We start from the raw sequence: 20,728 nt of genomic DNA, 5'->3' as shown, positions 1-20,728 counted from the left end.
TGTTTGGTTTGGGTGGCAAGGCGTGTATGAGGATCGGTGCGGGAAGGGAACGATTGGGTATCTAGCAAGTGAAGAACCTTATAAGCTTTTGGGATGGGTATGAGGATGATGACCAAGCGTATGGAAAGTGTAAAGTATATATATTCTAGTATGATCTATAATCAATTATCGATGATTGATAATTCAACATTCCACAACATTGATTCTCCTCTGTGCTCGCCAAGCCCACTCCCACTTTACTCCTGACGACGATTACGCATCAACATTTGCCACCCAACCAACCCTCAAACCTCTAATCTTATTCTGGTGACTCATTTAACATTCATCGGAACCAAACAACCTCCCACGTGTGAGTGAGGGTTCGCGTATGCTTTGATCGTTTCATCAGAATATGAATATGAATATTACCGTAAGCAACAAGCTTCACACTGAAAAAAGTTGAATAGGAGATAGATATCCCATCGTGCCATCTTTTCCAATACGACATCATCAGATCAATCATCTCGGTAACAACGAACACATGTATCAACAATCTCAGTAGCATTCACCATACAAGATGAAATCACTCTTCAGGCCATTCCCATTGCCGTTAACGAATAGACAATGGTTTTATCTCCTAGTGTTACAAGGTGTAGGAGCAGGGGTGAGTGATCTTTAGTCCTTGGTATATGCATATATGGGATGCTGATGAGTGATGCTGATTGCTATTGTAGATCATAGATGGGGGAGCGAACTTTGCAGTGGCATATGCCAGTGAGTAACAATACTGTTTGCAACCTAGGCATCAAAAGCTAACATGACCTTGTGCCAGTGTATCATAATCAGAAAGTCATCAAGGTCAGTCAGAACAAGGTCTTACCGATTCCTTCTTACAATCATCCCACTTATCTGCATGATGAGATGCTGATGACTCTGATGTAGATGTGGGTATTATCCAAGAACACCTTAGCTGGTGATCTGGGAGTTACACCAATCATACAATGTTTCGCATCCATGTTAATCACTTCGACTTTGGTTCATACCGATTTGCACCATCATGCAGTCGCGCCCTTACCGTTTGTCTGGCCTCATGTCGAACACTTACCTGATCCGAGGGAAATCATCGGTCGATGGGGTAAAGGGAAACGTAAAGGTGAAGAAACGGAGGAAAAGAAACCCACAAATGAAGATGAAGAAGAACCTAGCACAAAAAGTTTATCACACTATATCAAGATGTTAATTCGATTTATATTCGAAGGAACAGAGAACAACTCCCTCTTACCTATTCCCAACTCCAAACCATTCCCGATTAGGATATTTCTAACAGCAGCTCAAGGAGCAGCTATTGGAATAATCTTTGGTCTACCTGTCTTTTTGCTTTTCATCATTGTCTTAGGACCATTATACAAGCACGACAATATAGTGGATGTGGGATGGAAATGGTCACCTATGGTTATAAAATGCATATACGGTGCAGTGGTAGGATGGATCACTAATCCGGTAATTGCTAGTTTGGCATTAGGAAGTCAGGCAGAACATCATTTGATTGTTATCTCCGAAGATTCCCCAGAAGGCGATGTAGAAGCTGGTCAATCGAGTGTACCTAGAATTGATGGTGTAGGGGTAGATACGATCCACGAGGAAGAAGAAGAGTACTTGAGTCCTCCACCTCCTCTTACTGGCGATTCACTTAGACTACCCAAGTCGCCTACCCCCGGTGGTGGGTCATTACGGATACCCACTTCGCCACGAACATCCAATCGACCTAGGGCGTTATCCAACATTTCTGCAACGTCGTCGTTATCTACTCGTATGGGAATTAGACCACCCCTCACGGCAAATTGCTCGACGCTGCCTATTGTATCTGCATCTAATTCTTCGACAAGGAGAGGAAGTGTTACGTCTATACCTAGAACACCTAGGTCTCCTGGGACAGGGGATTTCGGACCGATGAACGTACCACCTCCAGGTACACCCACTCTTGGTATGGGCTTCCAGCGGATCAAGCGTTCGAGGGGAGCTACGATATCGACTTATGTTTCTCAGAGTGATTCGGTGAATACCAACTATTCGTACGCTCTTGGAGGTACTGGTGGAAGAGCGAAGAGGCCCAACAGACCTAGAGCGATTAGTTCATTGAGTGGAAAGGGTATACAGCCACCAAAAGTGCAGGTTGATGGAATGGAGGGGCTGGCTGGTTCTTCGCCGAGCGAGGGAATGAGGTTGGATGTGCCAAGTGCGATTACGGCTACAACGGGAACCAGTGAAGTGGGAAAGAACAATGTGAGGGGTAGTAGTGAGTTTGCAACTACACCCGTATGGGACGTTTTCGGTCAAGTCAAAGTACAAGATCAAATAACTACGCCTAAAAAGAATGTTCAAGATGATGTGGAACTGAGAGACAAAACAATGAAACAAGAGGAAGATGCTGAAAAGAAAGATGAGAAATAATTATATGCTATCTTGAAGAATGGTTTCAAATTGGATGAGTGAGAGGCAATACCAGTCGTCGCTTATAGACGAAAATAATACAGTACTAGATTAGTTTAGAGCATATATCACATATAATGTAATTAGACGCTATCCTTTTCATTCATCCATAGAATAGACAATGAGATTGTTGTACTTGTACCAAACCGAGCTTAAGACAAGACCAATATGCATCAACTTCATATTACATTAAAAACGCACAGACATCTTTCCTCTTTCATCTGCTCTTTTTCTGTTTCTTCTCCACTATGATACCATCACTCTTTCGATCTAAGCTACAGACATGAAAGTAAGATTTACTTTCTGTTCTTTTGGTAGTAGTGGATCAGGCCGGTAGTCTAACATATCAAGATTAAGATCAGCAATCTGATTCCTCTCAATTGAGCATGTATCACTTACAGAACTGTCGTGTCCCTTGACATCACTCTCGTTACCAAGTTGTTTGAGAATATTCTTAGCGAGGACCTAAAAATTATCATGACATTCAGTAAAAATGCCATTTGATTTTTGTTCATATTCGCATCGACAATAACTTACTTTACCAAGCTCCACACCCATCTGATCATAAGAGTTGATACCCCAGATAGCACCTTGTACGTGAATCTTGTGTTCATACAATGCTACCAAAGCACCGAGCGTACCAGGAGTGAGCTTTTGGAACAAGATCGAGTTGGTAGGTTTGTTTCCCTCGAAGATCTTGGATTTGACCAAAGCTGCATTCTTGGATGCTTCGGCACCGAGTTCTTCTCTTACTTCTTGTTCGGTCTTACCGAAAGCGAGGGCTCTGATCGCATGGAACACACACAGTCAGTCGCAGACTAGAGAAGAAAGGCAGGAGGAGGAGATTCAAACAGGTACTTACTCAGGTTGGGCAAAGAAGTTGGATAACAAGATCTCATGGTGTTTACCACCTGAGATAGGGTTCAAGGTCTCAACGGGAGCAAGGAAATCGCTGAAAGAACATTCGTATCAGCTTGTATCCAGATGACAAAGTTGGCAGCCGACTCACGCTGGGATTAGCTTGGTACCTTGGTGGATGAGTTGATAGAAAGCGTGTTGACCGTTAGTACCACTCTGACCCCAGATGATAGGCTGTAGGAAGAGGTGAAGGTAATAAGCGTATACTCCGGTCGTTGGGATTCAGAATCACTCACTCCGGTCTCGTAATCTACTCTGGAACCATCCTTGGTGACGCTCTTTCCGTTAGATTCCATATCACCTTGTTGGAAGTAATCAGCGAACTTCTTGAGGTATTGGTCATATGGGAGGAGCGCTTGGGTTTGGGCACCTATATCCATAGCAACAGCAAAACCATTAGCTCTCACTCATTATAAAATACAATACTGACCACGAGAAAGTCAAAGAACAAATACACACCGTAGAAATCGTTGTACCAGATACCGACCAAAGCCAAGATGACGGGCAAGTTCTCCTCAAGAGGAGCAGTCTTGAAGTGCTTATCTAATTCGTGAGCACCGTTCAACAATTCTTGGAAGTTATCGTAACCGATTGAAAGGGCGATGGAAAGACCGATAGCTGACCAGAGGGAGTATCGACCACCGACCCAGTCCCAGAAGGCGAACATGTTGGATTCGGAGATACCGAATGCGGTTACGGCTTTGGCGTTGGTGGAGAGGGCGACGAAGTGCTTGGCAACGTGGGCTTGCTATAGGGCAGAGTCTGATCAGCAAGATCTTTATGGTAGGAAGGGGAAAAAATCTGAAAGGGCTGTGAAGATGAGATGAGACGACATGAGGACCTCCGACACGGCCGCGACAACTTGATTCGCGGAAACCAAGATCAACTCACGTCTTTAGCCTTTTCCAAGAACCAGGCTTTAGCACTTTCAGCGTTCGTGATAGTTTCTTGGGTGGTGAAAGTCTTGGAAGCAACGATGAAAAGGGTAGTTTCGGTGTTACATAATTTCAATACTTCTGCCAAGTCGGTACCGTCGATGTTGGATACAAAGTAGGATTTGAGATCTCTCTTGGAGTAATGTTTCAAGGCTTCGCAAACCATGACTGGACCCAAGTCTGAACCACCGATACCGATGTTCACAACGGTATCAATTGGTTTACCGGTATAACCTTTCCAGCTACCTGACCTAACTGATTCACTGAATTCTTTAATATGTTGTAATACACCGTGAACCTCATCTACACCAGCTTCGTTGATCTTGAATCCGCCCTGGTCGGCAGGGGGGTTTCTAAGTGCTACGTGTAATACCGCTCGATCTTCCGAGGTGTTGATGTGTTTACCAGCGAACATATCATCTCTGAATGACTCAACTGAAGCTTCCCTTGCGAGATCGAACAAAGTGGATAAAACCTCTTCATCGATCAAATTCTTGGAGTAATCCAATAAGATTGATACATCTGGTGAAGAAGCTTTGAATTCCTTTGAGTAAGTTGAGAATCGCTTGGAATCAGAGTTGAAAAGCTCTTTGAGAACGAGCTTGGATTGCTTGGATGAGTGAAGTTCTTGGAGCTTCTTCCAAGCTTTGTATTCTGTGTAGAAAACAACAAAGGTTTTGTCAGTTCTTACCGTGGTTGTTGAGGAGACTCGGATCCCATGCTTGCTTGAACTTGCACTTGTACTTACGGGTAGCAGGTTTTCCGGTTGACATTTTTGGGATGGTCTGATGTGGGATAGGAATAGGTAGTTATGCTATGCAAGATGAGGTGGGATAGAGAGAAGAAGAAGAAGGAGACGGAAGATGTTGAAAGAAGAAAGGGAAGTATGGGGATGGGATGGGAACTCGACAACTCAACTTATTGCGTAACCCCGCAACTCGAGGTATGTCATCATCTCGAAATCCTAATCAGTCATTAGCTCACATCTCTAATCGGACTTTGATCATTCCTAATGACACATTACAGATCCACTTCCGCGACTCCCGCCGGACCGTGCATCCGTCACCTCACCTCGGAAAGCGGAACTAATCTTATTGATATTCACTTGGGCAAAGCGGCATCTACCGCTTCTACACGTCGAATCCACTTTGACCTGGATCCGTGAGTTACGTAAACATGCCATTCCATGCCCCTGGAAAATCAACGTTGGACAGTCGAGGATAGATAGGTGTTGTTCATGATCATGGCTGCTCTCATCCCTTCGCGTCCTGTCGCTCACTTAACAACGGCTTCTTCCCTAAGCCCAATCAACCACAGCTTCCACCAAAGGCAACAGGAAACAATGGCTCCTGCACCTTCAGGCTTCTCTTTCTCGACTCCAACAGGAGGCTCCTCCTTCTCCTTTGCCCAACAAGGAGGTCAATCTTCCTCGGGACCCTCGACATTCTCATACGGATCTTCCTCTAACCCTTTCTCTCAGAAGTCCGCCACGTCCACATCGATACTCACCCATCCGCCTCAGGAAGTAGACGGTATGCATCAAGATGGTGATGAGGATGAAGAATTGGAAGTGGAAGTTTTACATCTGCAGCCTTCCGCATATCCCAAGGGGGAGAAGAAGAAATGGAAATCTAGCGGAAGGACCATCAATGCTGTAACTTCACCTGCAGGCGGAGAGATAGCTTCGTGGATCGCCAAAAAGGTAAGGTATAATCTCAGGGCTCGCTCGGGATGGTAGCTGACTCATACACCTCGGTTTTAGCCTTCAGCAAATCCTAACGAACCTTCCACCCTATCTGAGCCAAGTCTATCACTCTCTGATAGAACGATATTTTTCACTTCTTTATCTTCCCTTCCCGATTCACTCGTACAACTGTATACGGAATCGCATCTTCTTTTCACGTCTTTACAGCAGATAGTAGCTGAATCGCATTCTCGTCGACTCCCCTCAATAGGCTTAGAGAAAATAGCTGAAGCTTGGGATAGAAGAGGAAACTTGGTCTCACCAGAGGGTCTACTAGGCCCTCCAGACGCTGAGACCATCATGCATATGAGGAGATTGGCAGACTTGTATTTGGATCAATTAGGAGAATTGAAAGCGAACCAGGATATCGATGTGAGTGGAAATACTTCATACAGCTCAGATGTTTTTGTTGATCCCAGTTGATCGAACAGATCGAATTGAGAGCAAGATTTACGACGTCGTACAATATACTCAATCTCGCTGAAGTATTGTATCTACCGGTGGACGGTAAAGGCGAAGGATTGGTGGGAGAAGAGATTTTAGATTGGGTTAATGATGTAGATCCAGGTAGGTCTTGTTTCCAGCTCGAAGTTGAAGTAGTCGCAGAATGACACCTTAGCTGACCTCGTCCGATTACGATGAATATAGCGCCTGACAATTCCCAAGGTAACGAAATCATGTCGACCCAGAATCCTTGGGATCATCCTCTATTCTTCCCATACATCTCAAGATGCATATTGAGGGGATTCCATTTACCTGCGGCATCCTTCTTAAAATCACTTTCGAAACATCCCAATTCATCCATATCGAAGTTATCTTCCATGTTATCTCAACATCTATCGATATTCCCCCGATCGACCGAAGAGCGCTGGAGAGTAGATTTAGATTTCCTCCAAGCTCAAAAATCATGGTTGGCCAAATTTAAAGCGGAACTAATCAGTTTCATACAAGGTAAACAGAAAGGACAGTGGTTTGGTGAAGATAAGTACAAATGGATGGAAAATGATTTCAGAGTGATAATCGATTTGATGGAAGGTAAACCTCAGGGAATACTTGATGAAGCTTCGGATTGGAGAGAAGCTCTAGGAGCTTGGGGGATATTGGTTGACGTTGATATGAGAAGAGATCATCTACCGTAAGCTGCTCTTTGCCCGGGACAATCGAAGCATTGCAGCTGACTAGTCAGGTGTAGGGAGATAATGGCGATGATCTTAGATAAAATACCGGTAGATACAACTGTACCGGAAGATGCTATACAATCTGCATTGTGTTCCGCAGATATTATCAAGGTGAGTTGGTTATCGTAGGCCACGCTGCTAGATGAAGCTGACGTATCGACACCGAATAGGCTCTCATGGTATGTTACGATATCGACATATGGCTGTCGGCGCATCTAGGGGACTTGTTGGACAAACTCGAATTGATACCAGACGACGAAGAGCGTTTCGAGATTCCGTTAAGAGATTATTTCTTATTGGAATACACAGAAATACTACAGAATAACCCGAAGTATTCTGCGTTCTGGAGGGTGATATGTGATTATCTGAATTATGCTGGACAGGAAGGAAGGAATAGGTTGAAATCGCATATCATGAGAATATCCATTTCTTTAGATGGTCAATCGAAATCCGAGAATAAGAAGACACAAGCTGATGGTATGCACGTAGAAGAATCAACGGAAGGAGATGGAGAACAGACGAAGGAGATGGAAGAAGCTGTGAGATTGTTGGACGAGATCCGAGCGGCATGCGGTGAATTCAAGTTGGAAGATGAATTCAAGATGATATCCCAGATCTTAGCTTCAAAGTTGATCAGAAAAGGTGAATATGGGATGGCGGCTAGTATGTCAATGATGGCAGGTGATGGGTGGGCGTTATCGAGAATTGCAGAGAAAATTCTCGACTCATATATAACGGATGGTAAGTTGCATTGTACATAAACCTTTTTTCCTTCCTTTCCGTGGAGATGCTGACCTTTCCATGTGGCTATTGTAGGGGACGAAGAATTCCTTAGACTGGTTGATACGCTCCCACCTGCCCTTCTCAGCGAAGCTCCAACAGCATTAGCGGAACTGCAAAACCAATTAGATCCTGCATCAGGTTTACCCGACTTACCCGCTACCTCAGCCTTAAGCATCTTCGCATCTAGGCTGACATTCTTATCTGAATTTAGAGATTATTTACTATTCCTCAATCAAGGTGCAAGAGACAGAGCAGCATCGAAATTGGTGGGACTGCTGACTTCTGGTATTGCCCCTGTGGGGATCTGGGCGGTGTTATTGGTAGAGAGTATCAATTTGCTCGAAGGTGGGTTGGCGTTCTGTCACTTTCTACATTCGAAAGTGCTATGGGTGAACGAGGATGAGGTCGTTAATGTGCCTTTTGCAGATTCGGATATCCTATTCTCGTCAAATGAGACATTCGAATTACTTAGAGTATTGGAAGAGGTCAAAGTGAATTCGTCATTTGCCAAACAGGATTATCTGGAGCAATTGATACAGTACCTTCAGAGGCTATCTGGTGATTATGATGACAAAACGAAGAAGATTGGGTATGAAGATGGGTATAAGAAATTGGATCAGGTCAGATTAGCGTTGGCTAGGAATTTAGCTAGATCTTTAGTTGGCGGATTTGATAGTCCGTTCTAAATCATATAGGATTCATATAGTGATTTGTGTACCGCCAAAACAATCCTATATGCATATAGGACAAAGAGAGAAGTACTGTCCTGGATATATGCATGGCTATGCGATTCATGGGAATTTGATCGAATGAGATGTGTTCTGGATATGCCGTTATTCACATAAAAGGAAGAGATCATCGACGATCTAAAGTTACGCCACTGTGAGAGTGAAGAGTGAGACAACCGACACCCACCTTAGCTCGTGCTTTGTGTTCCTTCCTCATCGCATCTCATCTCTATTTTACATACATCCTACTTCGACATCGACGACACCATCATCCCAACACTCATCATATTCATTAATTGTCCTCTATCTGATTCCTACCTTACGCGATTTAATACACTTAGAACGCTGGACGTTTATTTTTTCAGGTTACACAGACTCTCAAGATACTCCTTTGACGATTTGCATTTAAAACACTTTACTTTCGTTCTGTACCATCACTTGTCCCATTCGCAGAGCTCAACAATAGACTAGAGAATACATACACGAACATTGGATCTGAACCATCATCACATCGACACGACCCACGAACGTTAATAATGTTTTCAAACTGACAGTAAAACCGACCTTTCTGACTTGACATACACGACAATCTTTCTTTATTATCCATCTCTAAAACTACACGACAATGTCACTACCATTACCACTGCCCCACATGCAGTCTTCTCCCTCACTCTCATCAGCCTCTTCATCCACTATGACCCTTACACCTACACCCTCTCAATCCCTCTCTCAACCACCTGGTCCTCACAATCTACGCGTAACTACCAATCTCCCACCGAGTTCGAGTTCCAGATTACGTTCCAATTCTGCTCTTTCACCTCGACCTACGCCCAACTCCCTTAGCCCAATCAACACGAACCTCTCCAGAGGAGGAGGGGCGGGAGAAATGATGGGTTTACATGGACCGTCAAAATCGTTAGGATCAAACTTGGCCAATTACAATTCTAATGGTTATAATTATGAGAGTAAATTACCTTCTCCGTTATCTGCTTCGCCTTCACCGGGTGGGAGTGGTGGAGAGGAGAAGAATGACGTTGCTGCTGTAGTACGTGGATTGAGAGGGGGAGGACCTAGTTCGCCTTTAGGTGCTCCTTCGGGTACTCCTCCTACTAATAGGAGTCAGAGTAATCCTGGTAGTGGTAGAACTAGAGGTACTTCACCGACGCCTCCTCCTGCTGGTCCACCAACTGAAGAATATATAATCAGTAGAATCAAGGAGATAGCTGAAGGATCGAAAGATGAAGGAGATACATTGGATATATCAAGACAGAACATGAGTAAGATAAGTGATGAGGTTGTGGATGTCTTTGAGAGAGGGGTAGGTAAAGGAAAAAGAGGTGTTTGGCGGTGAGTGATTCATGCATTTTAGCATTCAGATCAGGATCTAGAGATCTGTGTCGTGACGTGACGGGGCGAAGAGGTGTAGAAATTGATCAACGAGAGAGATGTGATCAACCATGTATCCTGATACATATCATTATTGTGTTGTAACGCCTCTGATGATTGTTAAGCTGACGGTAGCTCCCCATCCAGACTCGCACTTTCATATAACAATCTAACGAATGACTCAATATCATACCGGTTTGCCCACCTGTCAAGGTTGAGGTATCTTAATCTTAAAGGAAATTATCTAACTGAGTTTCCAAGACCTGTGAGTTCCTCATATCATCTACCTATTCACTGCAAGAATAACTCAAACCTCGAGAAGTGACCGACAACTTACGATACACTCAAATGTAGATTACCGAATTAGCTGCTCTCGAAATTCTCGATCTATCCAAGAATAAAATCACTTCTTTCCCTGATGAACCTCGACGATTGACTAGATTAAAAGTACTTTCCCTAACGAACAACAAGATATATACTTTACCTGGCTATATGGTACAGTTCACGAGCTTGAAGGTGTTCAAAGTGGATCATAATCCTATTGAATGGCCGGTAAGTTGTATCGCAGCTTGAGGTATTAAAGATTGTCAGCTTATCCATGATGCTGTTATAGCCCAAGGAAGTGCTTGGTCCCCTCGCAGAACCGGTAGACCAGTCTTCGCGATCGAAAACCAGTGAAGGAGCATCGACAAGCTCTAAAGATAGAAAAGAACAGGACTTGAGACCTTGGATAGAGAATATGAAGAGCTGGATGAGGCAAAGAGCAGCGGACTCGGAAAGACTATTGCAACAGGCCGAAGAATCTAATAGAATATCCGAGTGAGCTGATGTGATAACAATGTATGGAAGTAATCGCTCAACTGACCTACCATCAATATCATCACAGAGACGAACCTCTTAGCGCAGCATCCATGGCGACGTCAGCATCAGCTCGATCTTTCCGCTCGCAACTGGAATCCCCGATGATAGCTATGTCATCTCAAGAAACCGTCAAACGTGCAGTCTTCCCACAAAACCTTGACGATAGACCTAGAACACCTACTCGTCCATTTGCTCTAGGTCGAAATCGATCAGCGACCCTATCAGATGACGCTCTCGCACGAAGCTACTCCCCAGGACCAAGCCAATATTCACCTTACCGACCTCGACACAGTCGGGATCCATCTGCATCGTCACTTACATCCCCTCCTTCAGCTTCGACTGAGTCTTCAGCCCATTCACGGATGCCATCTGCGAGTCATCTACCGCAACCACCCACCATCCCAGCTACTCAAGGTCATTCAAGAGGAGCGAGCTACACCGCCACTCAGCGGTTGAGTGGAAACCTGACGGTGAAGAAGTCTCTGCCTGATTTACGGCAAAGTCACGCTCAGATCATTCAGGATAGGAAGAATGATGGGCAGCCAATCGAGGAGGCCCGTCCTCTGGGTTTAGGGATTGCTGCACCTGGGGTACCCAAGTTCCAATTACCTGGTCGAGGTTGGGGAGGTGAGATGATGCGATCTCCTACAGCTGGACCTACCATGTCAGGTCAGGAACGAAGCAGAGTGATGAACAGAAAAGGATCGATTGAAATGATGAGGAGAATATCAGGAGATATGAGTGGAGAAATGGCCGAAAAGAGGAACAGCCAAGATGGACCTCAGATTGACGAATCTCGAAACTCATATTTCCGACGATTGAGTACATTACCAGTATCAACTATCTCAAAATCGATTCCACCTGTTTTGCTCAAATTCATCGATGCTGTTCGTGGTATACTGTACGCGCTATCTCAACTTCATTCGGCATTGCGACAATACCTCGTGTTCGCTGTAAATGAACGTATAGCAAGTGTTTTCTCAAGAGTGATGGAACCTGCCGGAAACTACATGAACAATTTGATCAATGCTTTGGACAGATTCGATTCCATGTCAAGAAGAAATTCGCCACCTGTCCATGTGATACGGAATGTGATAGATGCGGCCAAAGAAAGTGTAGCCGTGTTTGCGAAAGTGGTGGCTGTTTTGAAAATGCAGATTCCAGCTTTGAAGAATAACGATATTAGATATACCAGAACGCTGTTGACGATGATATATGGATCTATGGCTGAGGTAGCATGTTCTTGGCAGAGCATGGCACCGCTTTTGGCTGAGATTAGACCTTTGCTGGTGATTGACGTAAGTGGTTTAGCAATGAGATCAATGGGAGGTGTCAAGATGGTGCCTACCGGATCCCTTAGTGGGCGTACGCCAATCTCACCTATTATCGAAAGACGAGAATCTCAATCACCTGCTTCAGTGTCAAAATCTACTGTTGGCGGATCACCTTTAGTCCCTCAAGTTGAAGATTCCCCTGCACCCGCGATGGTTCACGCGACGAGTCTGAGAACGATGGGAAAATCAAGAAGACAAGCTGGATCGTTCTCGTCTCTGGATGTTGAAAGAGGGATGTTGATGGGCTCACCTGGTGGACCGAGATCGAGTGAAGTGAACACTTCCGATCAATTGTCCACTCCTGGTTCTTATCTCAGACACCGTCCTTCGGAATCTGCGACAATCGTATTGGACCAGCAAGCGGAAGGATCAGATGAAGACGAGGAAGAGCAGCCAAGTCAAGCTCCTATCCCTCCTCCTCCATTCCCTATCAGTACGACCTCACCTAACGGTACGCCATTCACCATTCCTGGTACTCCCCCTGATATTGTACCTTCTCATCAACCTATCGCTATGGTGCCGGCATCTTCCCCTCAAGGTCGACATCATCCATCTTCGTCCTCTGGTTCAAGTCATGCAATGGCAATGTCGTTCACCAGCAACAACCCACCTGCACCATCCAGGAAACTATCCGTCGATGTCCGACCTCCTACACCAGCTTCTGCGAGTGTGTTTGACGAAGATCTATTGGACGTCATCGAAACAGCCACCGACATCGCTTTTACATGTTGGCTCAAGCTTGCTGAAGATATCGGTGCATCCTCACCTCCATTTAACCAACATCAGAAATCAGGTTCGCAATCTTCGCTTTTGAGTAATGCCGAATCTACACGTATGGGTATGGGTCCCTTCTCAGCTAGGAGACCATCAACGATATCTGTCAAACATCACACAGAATTATTACATCTCTTATCGATAGCTGAACAGATCACTGCGGGTTTACGAGAATCGCTCATGGGCCTTAGAGCGAATCCATCAACATATACTACTACGACCTTACCTGATGATGCTCAAGCGTTCATCAAGACCGTAGTTAAAGTCAGCGAATTGGTCAAAATCATTTCGGCAACTCATAATTTCCCAACGAACGTCAGAGCAGCATGTAGTAGATTAACTCAATCGACAAGGGAATGTGCGATTTTGATCCAAGTGTCAAGTCTTAGACGATCGAACGCTACACCAGCTTCTATCCCACCTTTATCTGCTACAGCTAACAGTGGTCGACCAATCTCACCCATGTATCGACACCAAACTTCCAGATCGGGCAGTAATGCCAATACAACTTTGAACTCTCAAGAGGATCTATCTATCCCCAATAATCACAACCAGTATCAACCTCATTCAGCAGGATATATGACTCATACGTGGGATAATCCTAATCCCAACCCTGGAGGGGGAGGACAAGGTACAAAAGATGGTTTGAGAGGGTTACAATTGCCTTCTAGACAGATGGCTATGGCTTTAGGTAGAAGTAGATCAGCGAATGCTGTTCCTCCCATGGCGGGGGCCCAAGGCCAGAACCAAAACCAAATGGGTGGTAACAGTGGGAATAGATATATGAATGGAAATGGAAATGGGAATGGGAATGGGGATCAACCGAATAGCGCTCAACCTACTAAGATATCCTACTAAGATATCATTCTAATTTGTGTCTTCCTGGCATGGTTTGCCTTGGGTATGATGTACTTTACATCAAATCAGAGACAGCTTTGGACATTATCATCATTTAGGATATATAGTTGGGAACTAGGGTTGGTTTTGTATATAATGAACATACTTATATGATAGGTACGATCACAGCATGATAATGCGAATATAATGAATGATAATGGAGATACAGTACAATCGATATAGAAAATCTCACATGATCACTTACCGAACTTACTGTACATGCCAATTACCTTTGTTTGACCGACGTCTCGTGCATTGATATACCACTGTAGAGTGTGTGTATTTACATCCGACATGAATCCACCGGGGATCACTGCATAATCGTAATAACAAAGAGGGAAGGGTTAAGTAGTACATACAGATGAAGATGGTGAGGATGATCACTGATCATAGATCGTAAAATGTTTCGTAAACGTAAAATGTATACGTATCAAACGTATTTACACTTCACTGGAATTAAAAAAGGAATACACAGTACGATGCAGTCCAATGAACGTGTATACCATGGATCTAATCACTTAGACATGAACCGTTCGCCTCAACCTACTCCTCCTACCATGTCTATTACATTTCTTCGCTATTGCTGTTGATGTAGACTCAGGCGAAGAAGTCTGTACTAAAGCTTGAGTGGGAGTAGGAGTCGGGGTAGTGGACAAAGTTCCAACAGGATCAGCAGCAAGTTCTTGCCATGGTGGATTCTCTTCTTCTTCTTCATCATCTTCTCCTTGACTTTCGGATTGATAGGAATTATCATCCTCACCTTGTCCCTGCCAAGAAGTAGAAGTAGAAGTGGGTCTTCTTCCTCTTCCTCTCGATGAGGTCGATGTAGGTTCGGCATATTCGTCGTCGTCGCCGGACCAACCTTGAGTTGATGTTGGTGAGCCGTATGAAGCTGATGAAGGTGAATTACCATATCCACCTGAACCGGCGGTAGAAGAAGAAGGGGAAGAACCGTTTTTACCTGAACCAGCAGTGGAAGAAGGAGATGATGCATTTCCGCCAGCGGAAGTTGAACCAGCCCCAGATCCAGATCCAGTGCCAGTGCCAGTAGAGTTTGATGATCCAGTACCACTACTAGCGCCGAACGCAGAAGTTTGAGCACCGTTTGTCCAACCCCAAGCAGAGTTATAAGAAGGTTTCGTCTCCCAATCGGGTGTGTAGTCAAGGTTGGTAGGTGTATTCGCCCAATACATAGGTTGAGTTGGACCACCGATGGCTCCTTTCCTAGGAGGAACAGGGGAAGGGTATGATCCACCGGTAGATCCACCTTGTACATCACATCTGAATCCAGTCATGTACATCTCATTGGCACTATTCTTACCTTGCCAGAACCATGCGCATGTACACCCACCTTCAGGACATGCCGGGAGATTACTCGGGATCGAAAAAGAAGTTTGTCTCTGTCTAACGCAATTCTCTTGAATTGACATTACAGTAAAATCTTCGGGGTTGGTCTGACTTGCGGTAGGTTTAAATGCGATTGCCAGAGCACAACCCATCAGGTTGGATTCGGAATTACCACTCCATCCTGATCCGGAACCGGTCGAACCTCCTGCGTGATATGAACCGGAGTCGCCTGGACAAGCGTCCGAAGTGGGATTACCTCCGAAGGAAGTGTACTCTTTTGAACAGGCGATTTCGACAGAGAGATCAGATCCTGGAATGAGGGTCGTGATGGATGAAGGTTGATCGTTGGCATTTCCATGGAACCACTATACAATTTTACAGAACACAGTCAAATCAGCGTCCAGATTGGATTGGGTTAAATTGGGTTGAGGGATTTAAGATAGGAGAATAAGCTGGTGAGATTGCATTTGAAACACTGAAACACGGACTCACCCATTGATCGAAAGATTTCCCAGACAACGGAGTGACAGGTTCATAAGACTGATCGAAACCGTACATGGATTCCAGCCATATTGACATGTGGGCCTTGGCGAGGGGTAACCACGCGATCAACGCGGGTGTGATAAAGAAGGAAGACATGGTGGACAGATTAGACTAGATGGAAGAAGAGGTTAGAGGGTTGAGTTGGTTGTCAGGTTGGTCGACAAGGTGATGAAAAGAGCGACAAGATACTGGTTGTAGTAAGTAAGTATTGTTAAGTGGGTTAGATGAACTATACAAGAGAGACCTGCTCTTGCTATTTTTTTATATGTGCTGGTGGGAGGAAACGAAAGGTGGTAGACTGAAAGAATGAATGAAAGAGATCCAAAGGGTTGGAGTGATGAAGCGAATGGAAGAAAGGAATGCATATATATAGAGGGGTCAATCCAATCGCATCATCAATCACAAGGACCCAAAGAAATCTTTTGTATAGCAAGTAGCGCATGGTATTCCGCCTGTACTGTGTGCTGTACGCTGTATGATGTATGCTGTACGTTTGTGTGATGATGTGTAAAGTAAAGTCTTGGCATTCATCCGATATCAATCGCGTCTGAAGGATCTATCTCCCCTTATTTTTTATTGTATACCCTCCTTTGATTTCACACGCACTCCTTCCTTGGCGCCCCTCAGTGTCCTGGTATGTATACCCCCACTATCACCGTCATCTTCGCTTGAGCAGGTGGGAACGCGTTGATATCACCTTTTTCCACTTCCATTTACAGATCTCTCGCCTCGACTGATAAAATAACCTTATCCAACGTTGAGACGTGAAACGTAAACTGTAAAACGCGTCTTACCGTCAAACCACAACTTTTTGTTTTTCATCGACTAGTCTAGAACAATACATATCGATACCGTTCAGTTGGAATGAGAGTACCCCTTTGTTAGATCAGGACTCTTTTGTCCTTTCATATGACACGCGAATCGACCTCCAAGGAAGACTGGGAGATGATCGACGTTTCAACCCCTTCTATGTACGTAAATCATCACAAGGCAGATGGAGTTGGAGAAACCACTCTGCTCATAAAATGTTGTGAATTCGTCGCATTCAGATCACGATCGATGATGATGATAGGAGTGACAAAGCTCTCAAGATGAGAGGAAGGGGTGTCCTGTCAGATGACGACATGTTGGTCATACTTCTTGATGCATACTCAACGGAGAACGGATGTGGAGACACATAGGTTCATCGTACACCTAACCATCGCCATATACCGACCAACGATCGCGCTCTCGGAAAGGGATGCGAGAAAACCTTTACGAGTCTGGAGTTGTTATGCGCCATGCATATATGACTCTATCGACACATTCAGGTTTTACTGTGATGATTGGATAATGTTTACTGCTTTATACCTGATTCTATTGGCTGTTTATACCAGCATCTTTCGCTTCCTGTTCTAACTGTTCGGGTCTGAAGATATCCAAAATGAAGACAATTAGCATGCGTAACTGGGTCAGTCCGATGGAATGATAGTTAACAGAAAAGTTGGACCATTCCTATTCACTAAACATCGAGGGATGAAAGATGAATGTGTATGAAGTGAAAACATAACTCACGATTTCCAAACATCTTTCGTAGCATGCATCAACTCATAAAGTTGACCTACTTGTTCCTTACTCAACTTCTCAAAACTAACCGTATCCAATTTCTTACCTCTCCATACCTCCCTTCCTTGTCCGCTTGACTGCTGCAATTCATCGAGATATAATTTCCACTGAGATAAGAAAGCGATTATATGTAAAGGATTATCTGTCGATCGAGTTAGACGAAATTCCGATTTGATATATGAGTCACCCATGAATCTCATTTCGGGAGGTAAAGTACGGTGAGCACGGAGTAGACGACGATAAAGTCTGGTAAAATAACATTATAATAAGTTAGCTCCGGCTCCAGCTCCAGGTCTATCGTCCCTTCTGACGATATTGTAATAGAGTCATCTGGTGAATCTGTTATCTCCTATCTTCACATTCGTCCTCCTTTATTTCCCAGATACATGTAAAATTCTCTAATTTGTAGCCTGGTGGCAACACTCACGGTATAGGGGGTATGAGCTGTATAGAAGCCTGTTGGACGGATAGTGGTAGTGGTGGAGAGGCACTTGCTAATCTGATGAGTGACTGGCGCATGTTGGCTGACTGACTATGCTGATGACATTATAAGAATCTATGAAAATGTGAATTATATAGATAATGTGTCGATCATAGAGATTATTTTTCCACAAAGCAGAGAAGAGATCTTCAAGATCTGCTGTCTTGAGGAAAGTGATGACGTCGTGAGATTGATTACTCGTGTCGTCGGTAAGATAACAGCGCTGTAACAGACATAACTCCTGGACAACCTGTGATCCGATTGGCTCGGCCGATTGACCCGAACACTGTACAACGAAGAGCAAAGCGAGTCAAGTGTATCTAGATAACTGAAGTCTGAAATAATTGATATCCTTATACACAAGTAGTCGGTTCATACACCTATCTACTACATCCTCAACTCTGTCCCACTCTGAAAATCACTGCACTACCATCTGAGTGGAGCTACCCAACATGGTAAGTCAGTCACAGTCGCGCTCACATTCATTCCTTCACTTCATCACGTGTTGGATGTGGAAAGGTATTCCGGTAACACCGGTTCATCTTCTTCCTTCCACCTACCACTTTGTCTGCCGTGATAGGTACCCACACCTATATACATGGATCTCTCTGCTTGTCCCCAACTAAGTGATTATCGCTAACTCCAATGTCGGCTTGTGCCCAGCCATTACTTCGTTCGACACCTTTCTTAGCTAGAACAGCCATCCGAACTTCCCGTCCATTATCTTTCGGTCTGACATCCACCATGGGTTATGCCACTGCCACACCAGCAGGTATCGAGAGGATCAAAGTGAAGAATCCAGTGGTAGAGATCGATGGTGATGAGATGACTAGGATCATCTGGAAGAAGATCAGAGAGGAGGTGGGTGATGCCTTTCACGTTGTCTTTACGTCTTTTGAGAGCAAAGTGTCAATTTGTAATACGGAGTATTGACATTTTTCATTTCATTGTATAGCTCATCTTACCTTATGTCGACGTTGATCTCAAATATTACGACTTAGGGATGGAAAATAGAGACGCCGTGAGTCATGATTAGTTTTCCATACCTACTTCATTTCCGGCGAGATGAATAGCTGATCCTAGATGAACGACGTCAGACAAACGATCAAGTTACTATCGACTCTGCAGAAGCCATCAAGAAGTATTCCGTAGGAGTCAAATGCGCTACTATAACACCTGATGAAGCCAGAGTGAAAGAATTCAACCTGAAGGAAATGTGGAGAAGTCCAAATGGTACTGTAAGTGAGATATATATACCTTTCAACTGGATCTATAATCTCAGAACGAGATGTTATCAAGGCGATAGACATGCTAAATCTGTATGTATGCAATTGTAGATCCGAAATATCCTTGGCGGAACTGTATTCAGAGAACCTATCATCCTCGAGAAGATCCCTAAGCCCGTTCCAGGGTGGACTAAGCCTATTGTCATTGGAAGACATGCCTTTGGTGATCAGGTGGGTTTCAACTTTCCTTTTAATCACATACGATTACAGAATATCGTGTGGACCTGAATTTTGCGAGAGAGGAGTATGACTGACTCACGTTGATTTGATATAGTACCGATCAACAGATTTCATCTCTCCCGGTCCAGGTAAACTCACTCTCACTTACACGCCAGCAGACGGAGGTAAACCCACCGAATTGAATGTATACGATTTCAAGGGAAAGGGAGTAGCTTTGGCAATGTACAATACCGATGAGTCCATCTATGGTTTCGCTCATGCTAGTTTCAAGATGGCTATCAGTAAGAAAATGACTTTGTTCATGTCTACCAAGAAGTAAGTCATCGTTATCTCCCCCTTTTTCCATCATATCATGTTATGCTGGACTGGGCTGACAGATGATTGATTGACAGTACCATCTTGAAGAAATATGATGGCAGATTCAAGGATATCTTTGAAGAGGTCTATCAATCGTGAGTTCATCGAGTGTACTATACTTCGCCTGGTACACACAATTGCAGCTGGGATAGGTATTGATATTCAATGCTATGTAGAACCTATAAACCTGAATTTGAGAAACTTGGTATCTACTACGAACATCGATTGATTGGTGAGTTTTTTGCATGCAACCTCGAAAAACTGGACAGTTGATTGACAACTCTTCTTCGTATACAGACGACATGGTCGCTCAAGCTATCAAGTCCTCAGGAGGATTCGTTTGGGCTTGTAAGAACTACGACGGAGATGTTATGGCGAGTTTCCTGAATCTTCATATTTAAAATCTCCCGGATCCGAGTGAGCTGATGTAACGATTTTGTCGTGTTGTAGAGTGATATCCTCGCTCAGGGATTCGGTTCTTTGGGAATGATGACCTCTGAACTAATCACACCGGACGGTAAAACGATGGAAGCGGAGGCGGCCCACGGAACAGTCACTCGACATTATAGACAATACCAACAAGGACAAGAAACTTCCACCAACCCCGTCGCTTCGATCTTCGCTTGGACTAGGGGTCTTGCTTTCAGAGCCAAATTGGATGATACACCTGCGTTAGGCGAATTTGCCAAATCGTTAGAAGAGTCCTGTGTGGAGGTTATTGATAAAGATGGAATAATGACTAAAGATCTTGCGTTGGCTATGAAAGGCAAGAATATGACTAGAGATGATTGGGTGACGACGGATGTGTACATGAAGAAGGTGGAAGAGAGATTGATCGAGAAGCTCAAGGCGAGGATATAATAGAGTGGGCAGAGGGGAAAAGCGTAGATTAGAAACAAGGAGATGGAAGATGTTTGAATTG

At 44.3% G+C, this 20,728-nt stretch overlaps 7 protein-coding genes across 7 annotated transcripts; 4 read left to right on the top strand and 3 right to left on the bottom strand.

Annotated features, from left to right (window-relative positions):
• Positions 1–556: 556 nt before the first annotated feature.
• Positions 557–2,430, top strand: L199_008149 (uncharacterized protein; the record flags this gene model as incomplete). Its single annotated transcript, XM_064893832.1, has 4 exons — positions 557–643; positions 714–753; positions 812–837; positions 922–2,430. 4 exons carry the CDS (start codon positions 557–559, stop codon positions 2,428–2,430), a joined length of 1,662 nt encoding a protein of 553 aa, XP_064749904.1.
• Positions 2,431–2,765: 335 nt separating this feature from the next.
• Positions 2,766–5,095, bottom strand: L199_008148 (glucose-6-phosphate isomerase; the record flags this gene model as incomplete). Its single annotated transcript, XM_064893831.1, has 9 exons — positions 2,766–2,807; positions 2,869–2,934; positions 3,007–3,253; positions 3,332–3,421; positions 3,479–3,561; positions 3,624–3,757; positions 3,847–4,135; positions 4,279–4,976; positions 5,071–5,095. 9 exons carry the CDS (start codon positions 5,093–5,095, stop codon positions 2,766–2,768), a joined length of 1,674 nt encoding a protein of 557 aa, XP_064749903.1.
• Positions 5,096–5,664: 569 nt separating this feature from the next.
• L199_008147 (uncharacterized protein) lies at positions 5,665–8,713 on the top strand (the record flags this gene model as incomplete). The annotated part of the gene is made up of 8 exons (XM_064893830.1): positions 5,665–6,024; positions 6,085–6,438; positions 6,498–6,633; positions 6,715–7,201; positions 7,259–7,355; positions 7,415–7,985; positions 8,061–8,372; positions 8,454–8,713. 8 exons carry the CDS (start codon positions 5,665–5,667, stop codon positions 8,711–8,713), a joined length of 2,577 nt encoding a protein of 858 aa, XP_064749902.1.
• Positions 8,714–9,380: 667 nt separating this feature from the next.
• On the top strand, positions 9,381–13,968 carry L199_008146 (uncharacterized protein; the record flags this gene model as incomplete). The annotated part of the gene is made up of 5 exons (XM_064893829.1): positions 9,381–10,102; positions 10,289–10,406; positions 10,496–10,693; positions 10,755–10,960; positions 11,028–13,968. 5 exons carry the CDS (start codon positions 9,381–9,383, stop codon positions 13,966–13,968), a joined length of 4,185 nt encoding a protein of 1,394 aa, XP_064749901.1.
• Positions 13,969–14,525: 557 nt separating this feature from the next.
• On the bottom strand, positions 14,526–15,993 carry L199_008145 (uncharacterized protein; the record flags this gene model as incomplete). The annotated part of the gene is made up of 2 exons (XM_064893828.1): positions 14,526–15,719; positions 15,847–15,993. The coding sequence occupies 2 exons, from the start codon at positions 15,991–15,993 to the stop codon at positions 14,526–14,528; spliced, it is 1,341 nt and encodes a 446-aa protein (XP_064749900.1).
• Positions 15,994–17,253: 1,260 nt separating this feature from the next.
• On the bottom strand, positions 17,254–18,021 carry L199_008144 (acetate non-utilizing protein 9, mitochondrial; the record flags this gene model as incomplete). The annotated part of the gene is made up of 3 exons (XM_064893827.1): positions 17,254–17,305; positions 17,452–17,748; positions 17,930–18,021. 3 exons carry the CDS (start codon positions 18,019–18,021, stop codon positions 17,254–17,256), a joined length of 441 nt encoding a protein of 146 aa, XP_064749899.1.
• Positions 18,022–18,628: 607 nt separating this feature from the next.
• On the top strand, positions 18,629–20,667 carry L199_008143 (isocitrate dehydrogenase, NADP-dependent; the record flags this gene model as incomplete). The annotated part of the gene is made up of 9 exons (XM_064893826.1): positions 18,629–18,844; positions 18,939–19,004; positions 19,081–19,221; positions 19,321–19,440; positions 19,544–19,764; positions 19,842–19,901; positions 19,983–20,038; positions 20,104–20,180; positions 20,257–20,667. 9 exons carry the CDS (start codon positions 18,629–18,631, stop codon positions 20,665–20,667), a joined length of 1,368 nt encoding a protein of 455 aa, XP_064749898.1.
• Between the last annotated feature and the right edge of the window lie 61 nt (positions 20,668–20,728).

Source organism: Kwoniella botswanensis, chromosome 3, assembly GCF_036426115.1.
Source record: "Kwoniella botswanensis chromosome 3, complete sequence".
In the NCBI taxonomy this organism is placed as follows: Eukaryota; Fungi; Basidiomycota; class Tremellomycetes; order Tremellales; family Cryptococcaceae; genus Kwoniella; species Kwoniella botswanensis.
The sequence above is the reverse complement of the archived record's forward strand: the minus strand, read 5'-3'. Positions and strand labels throughout refer to the sequence as shown.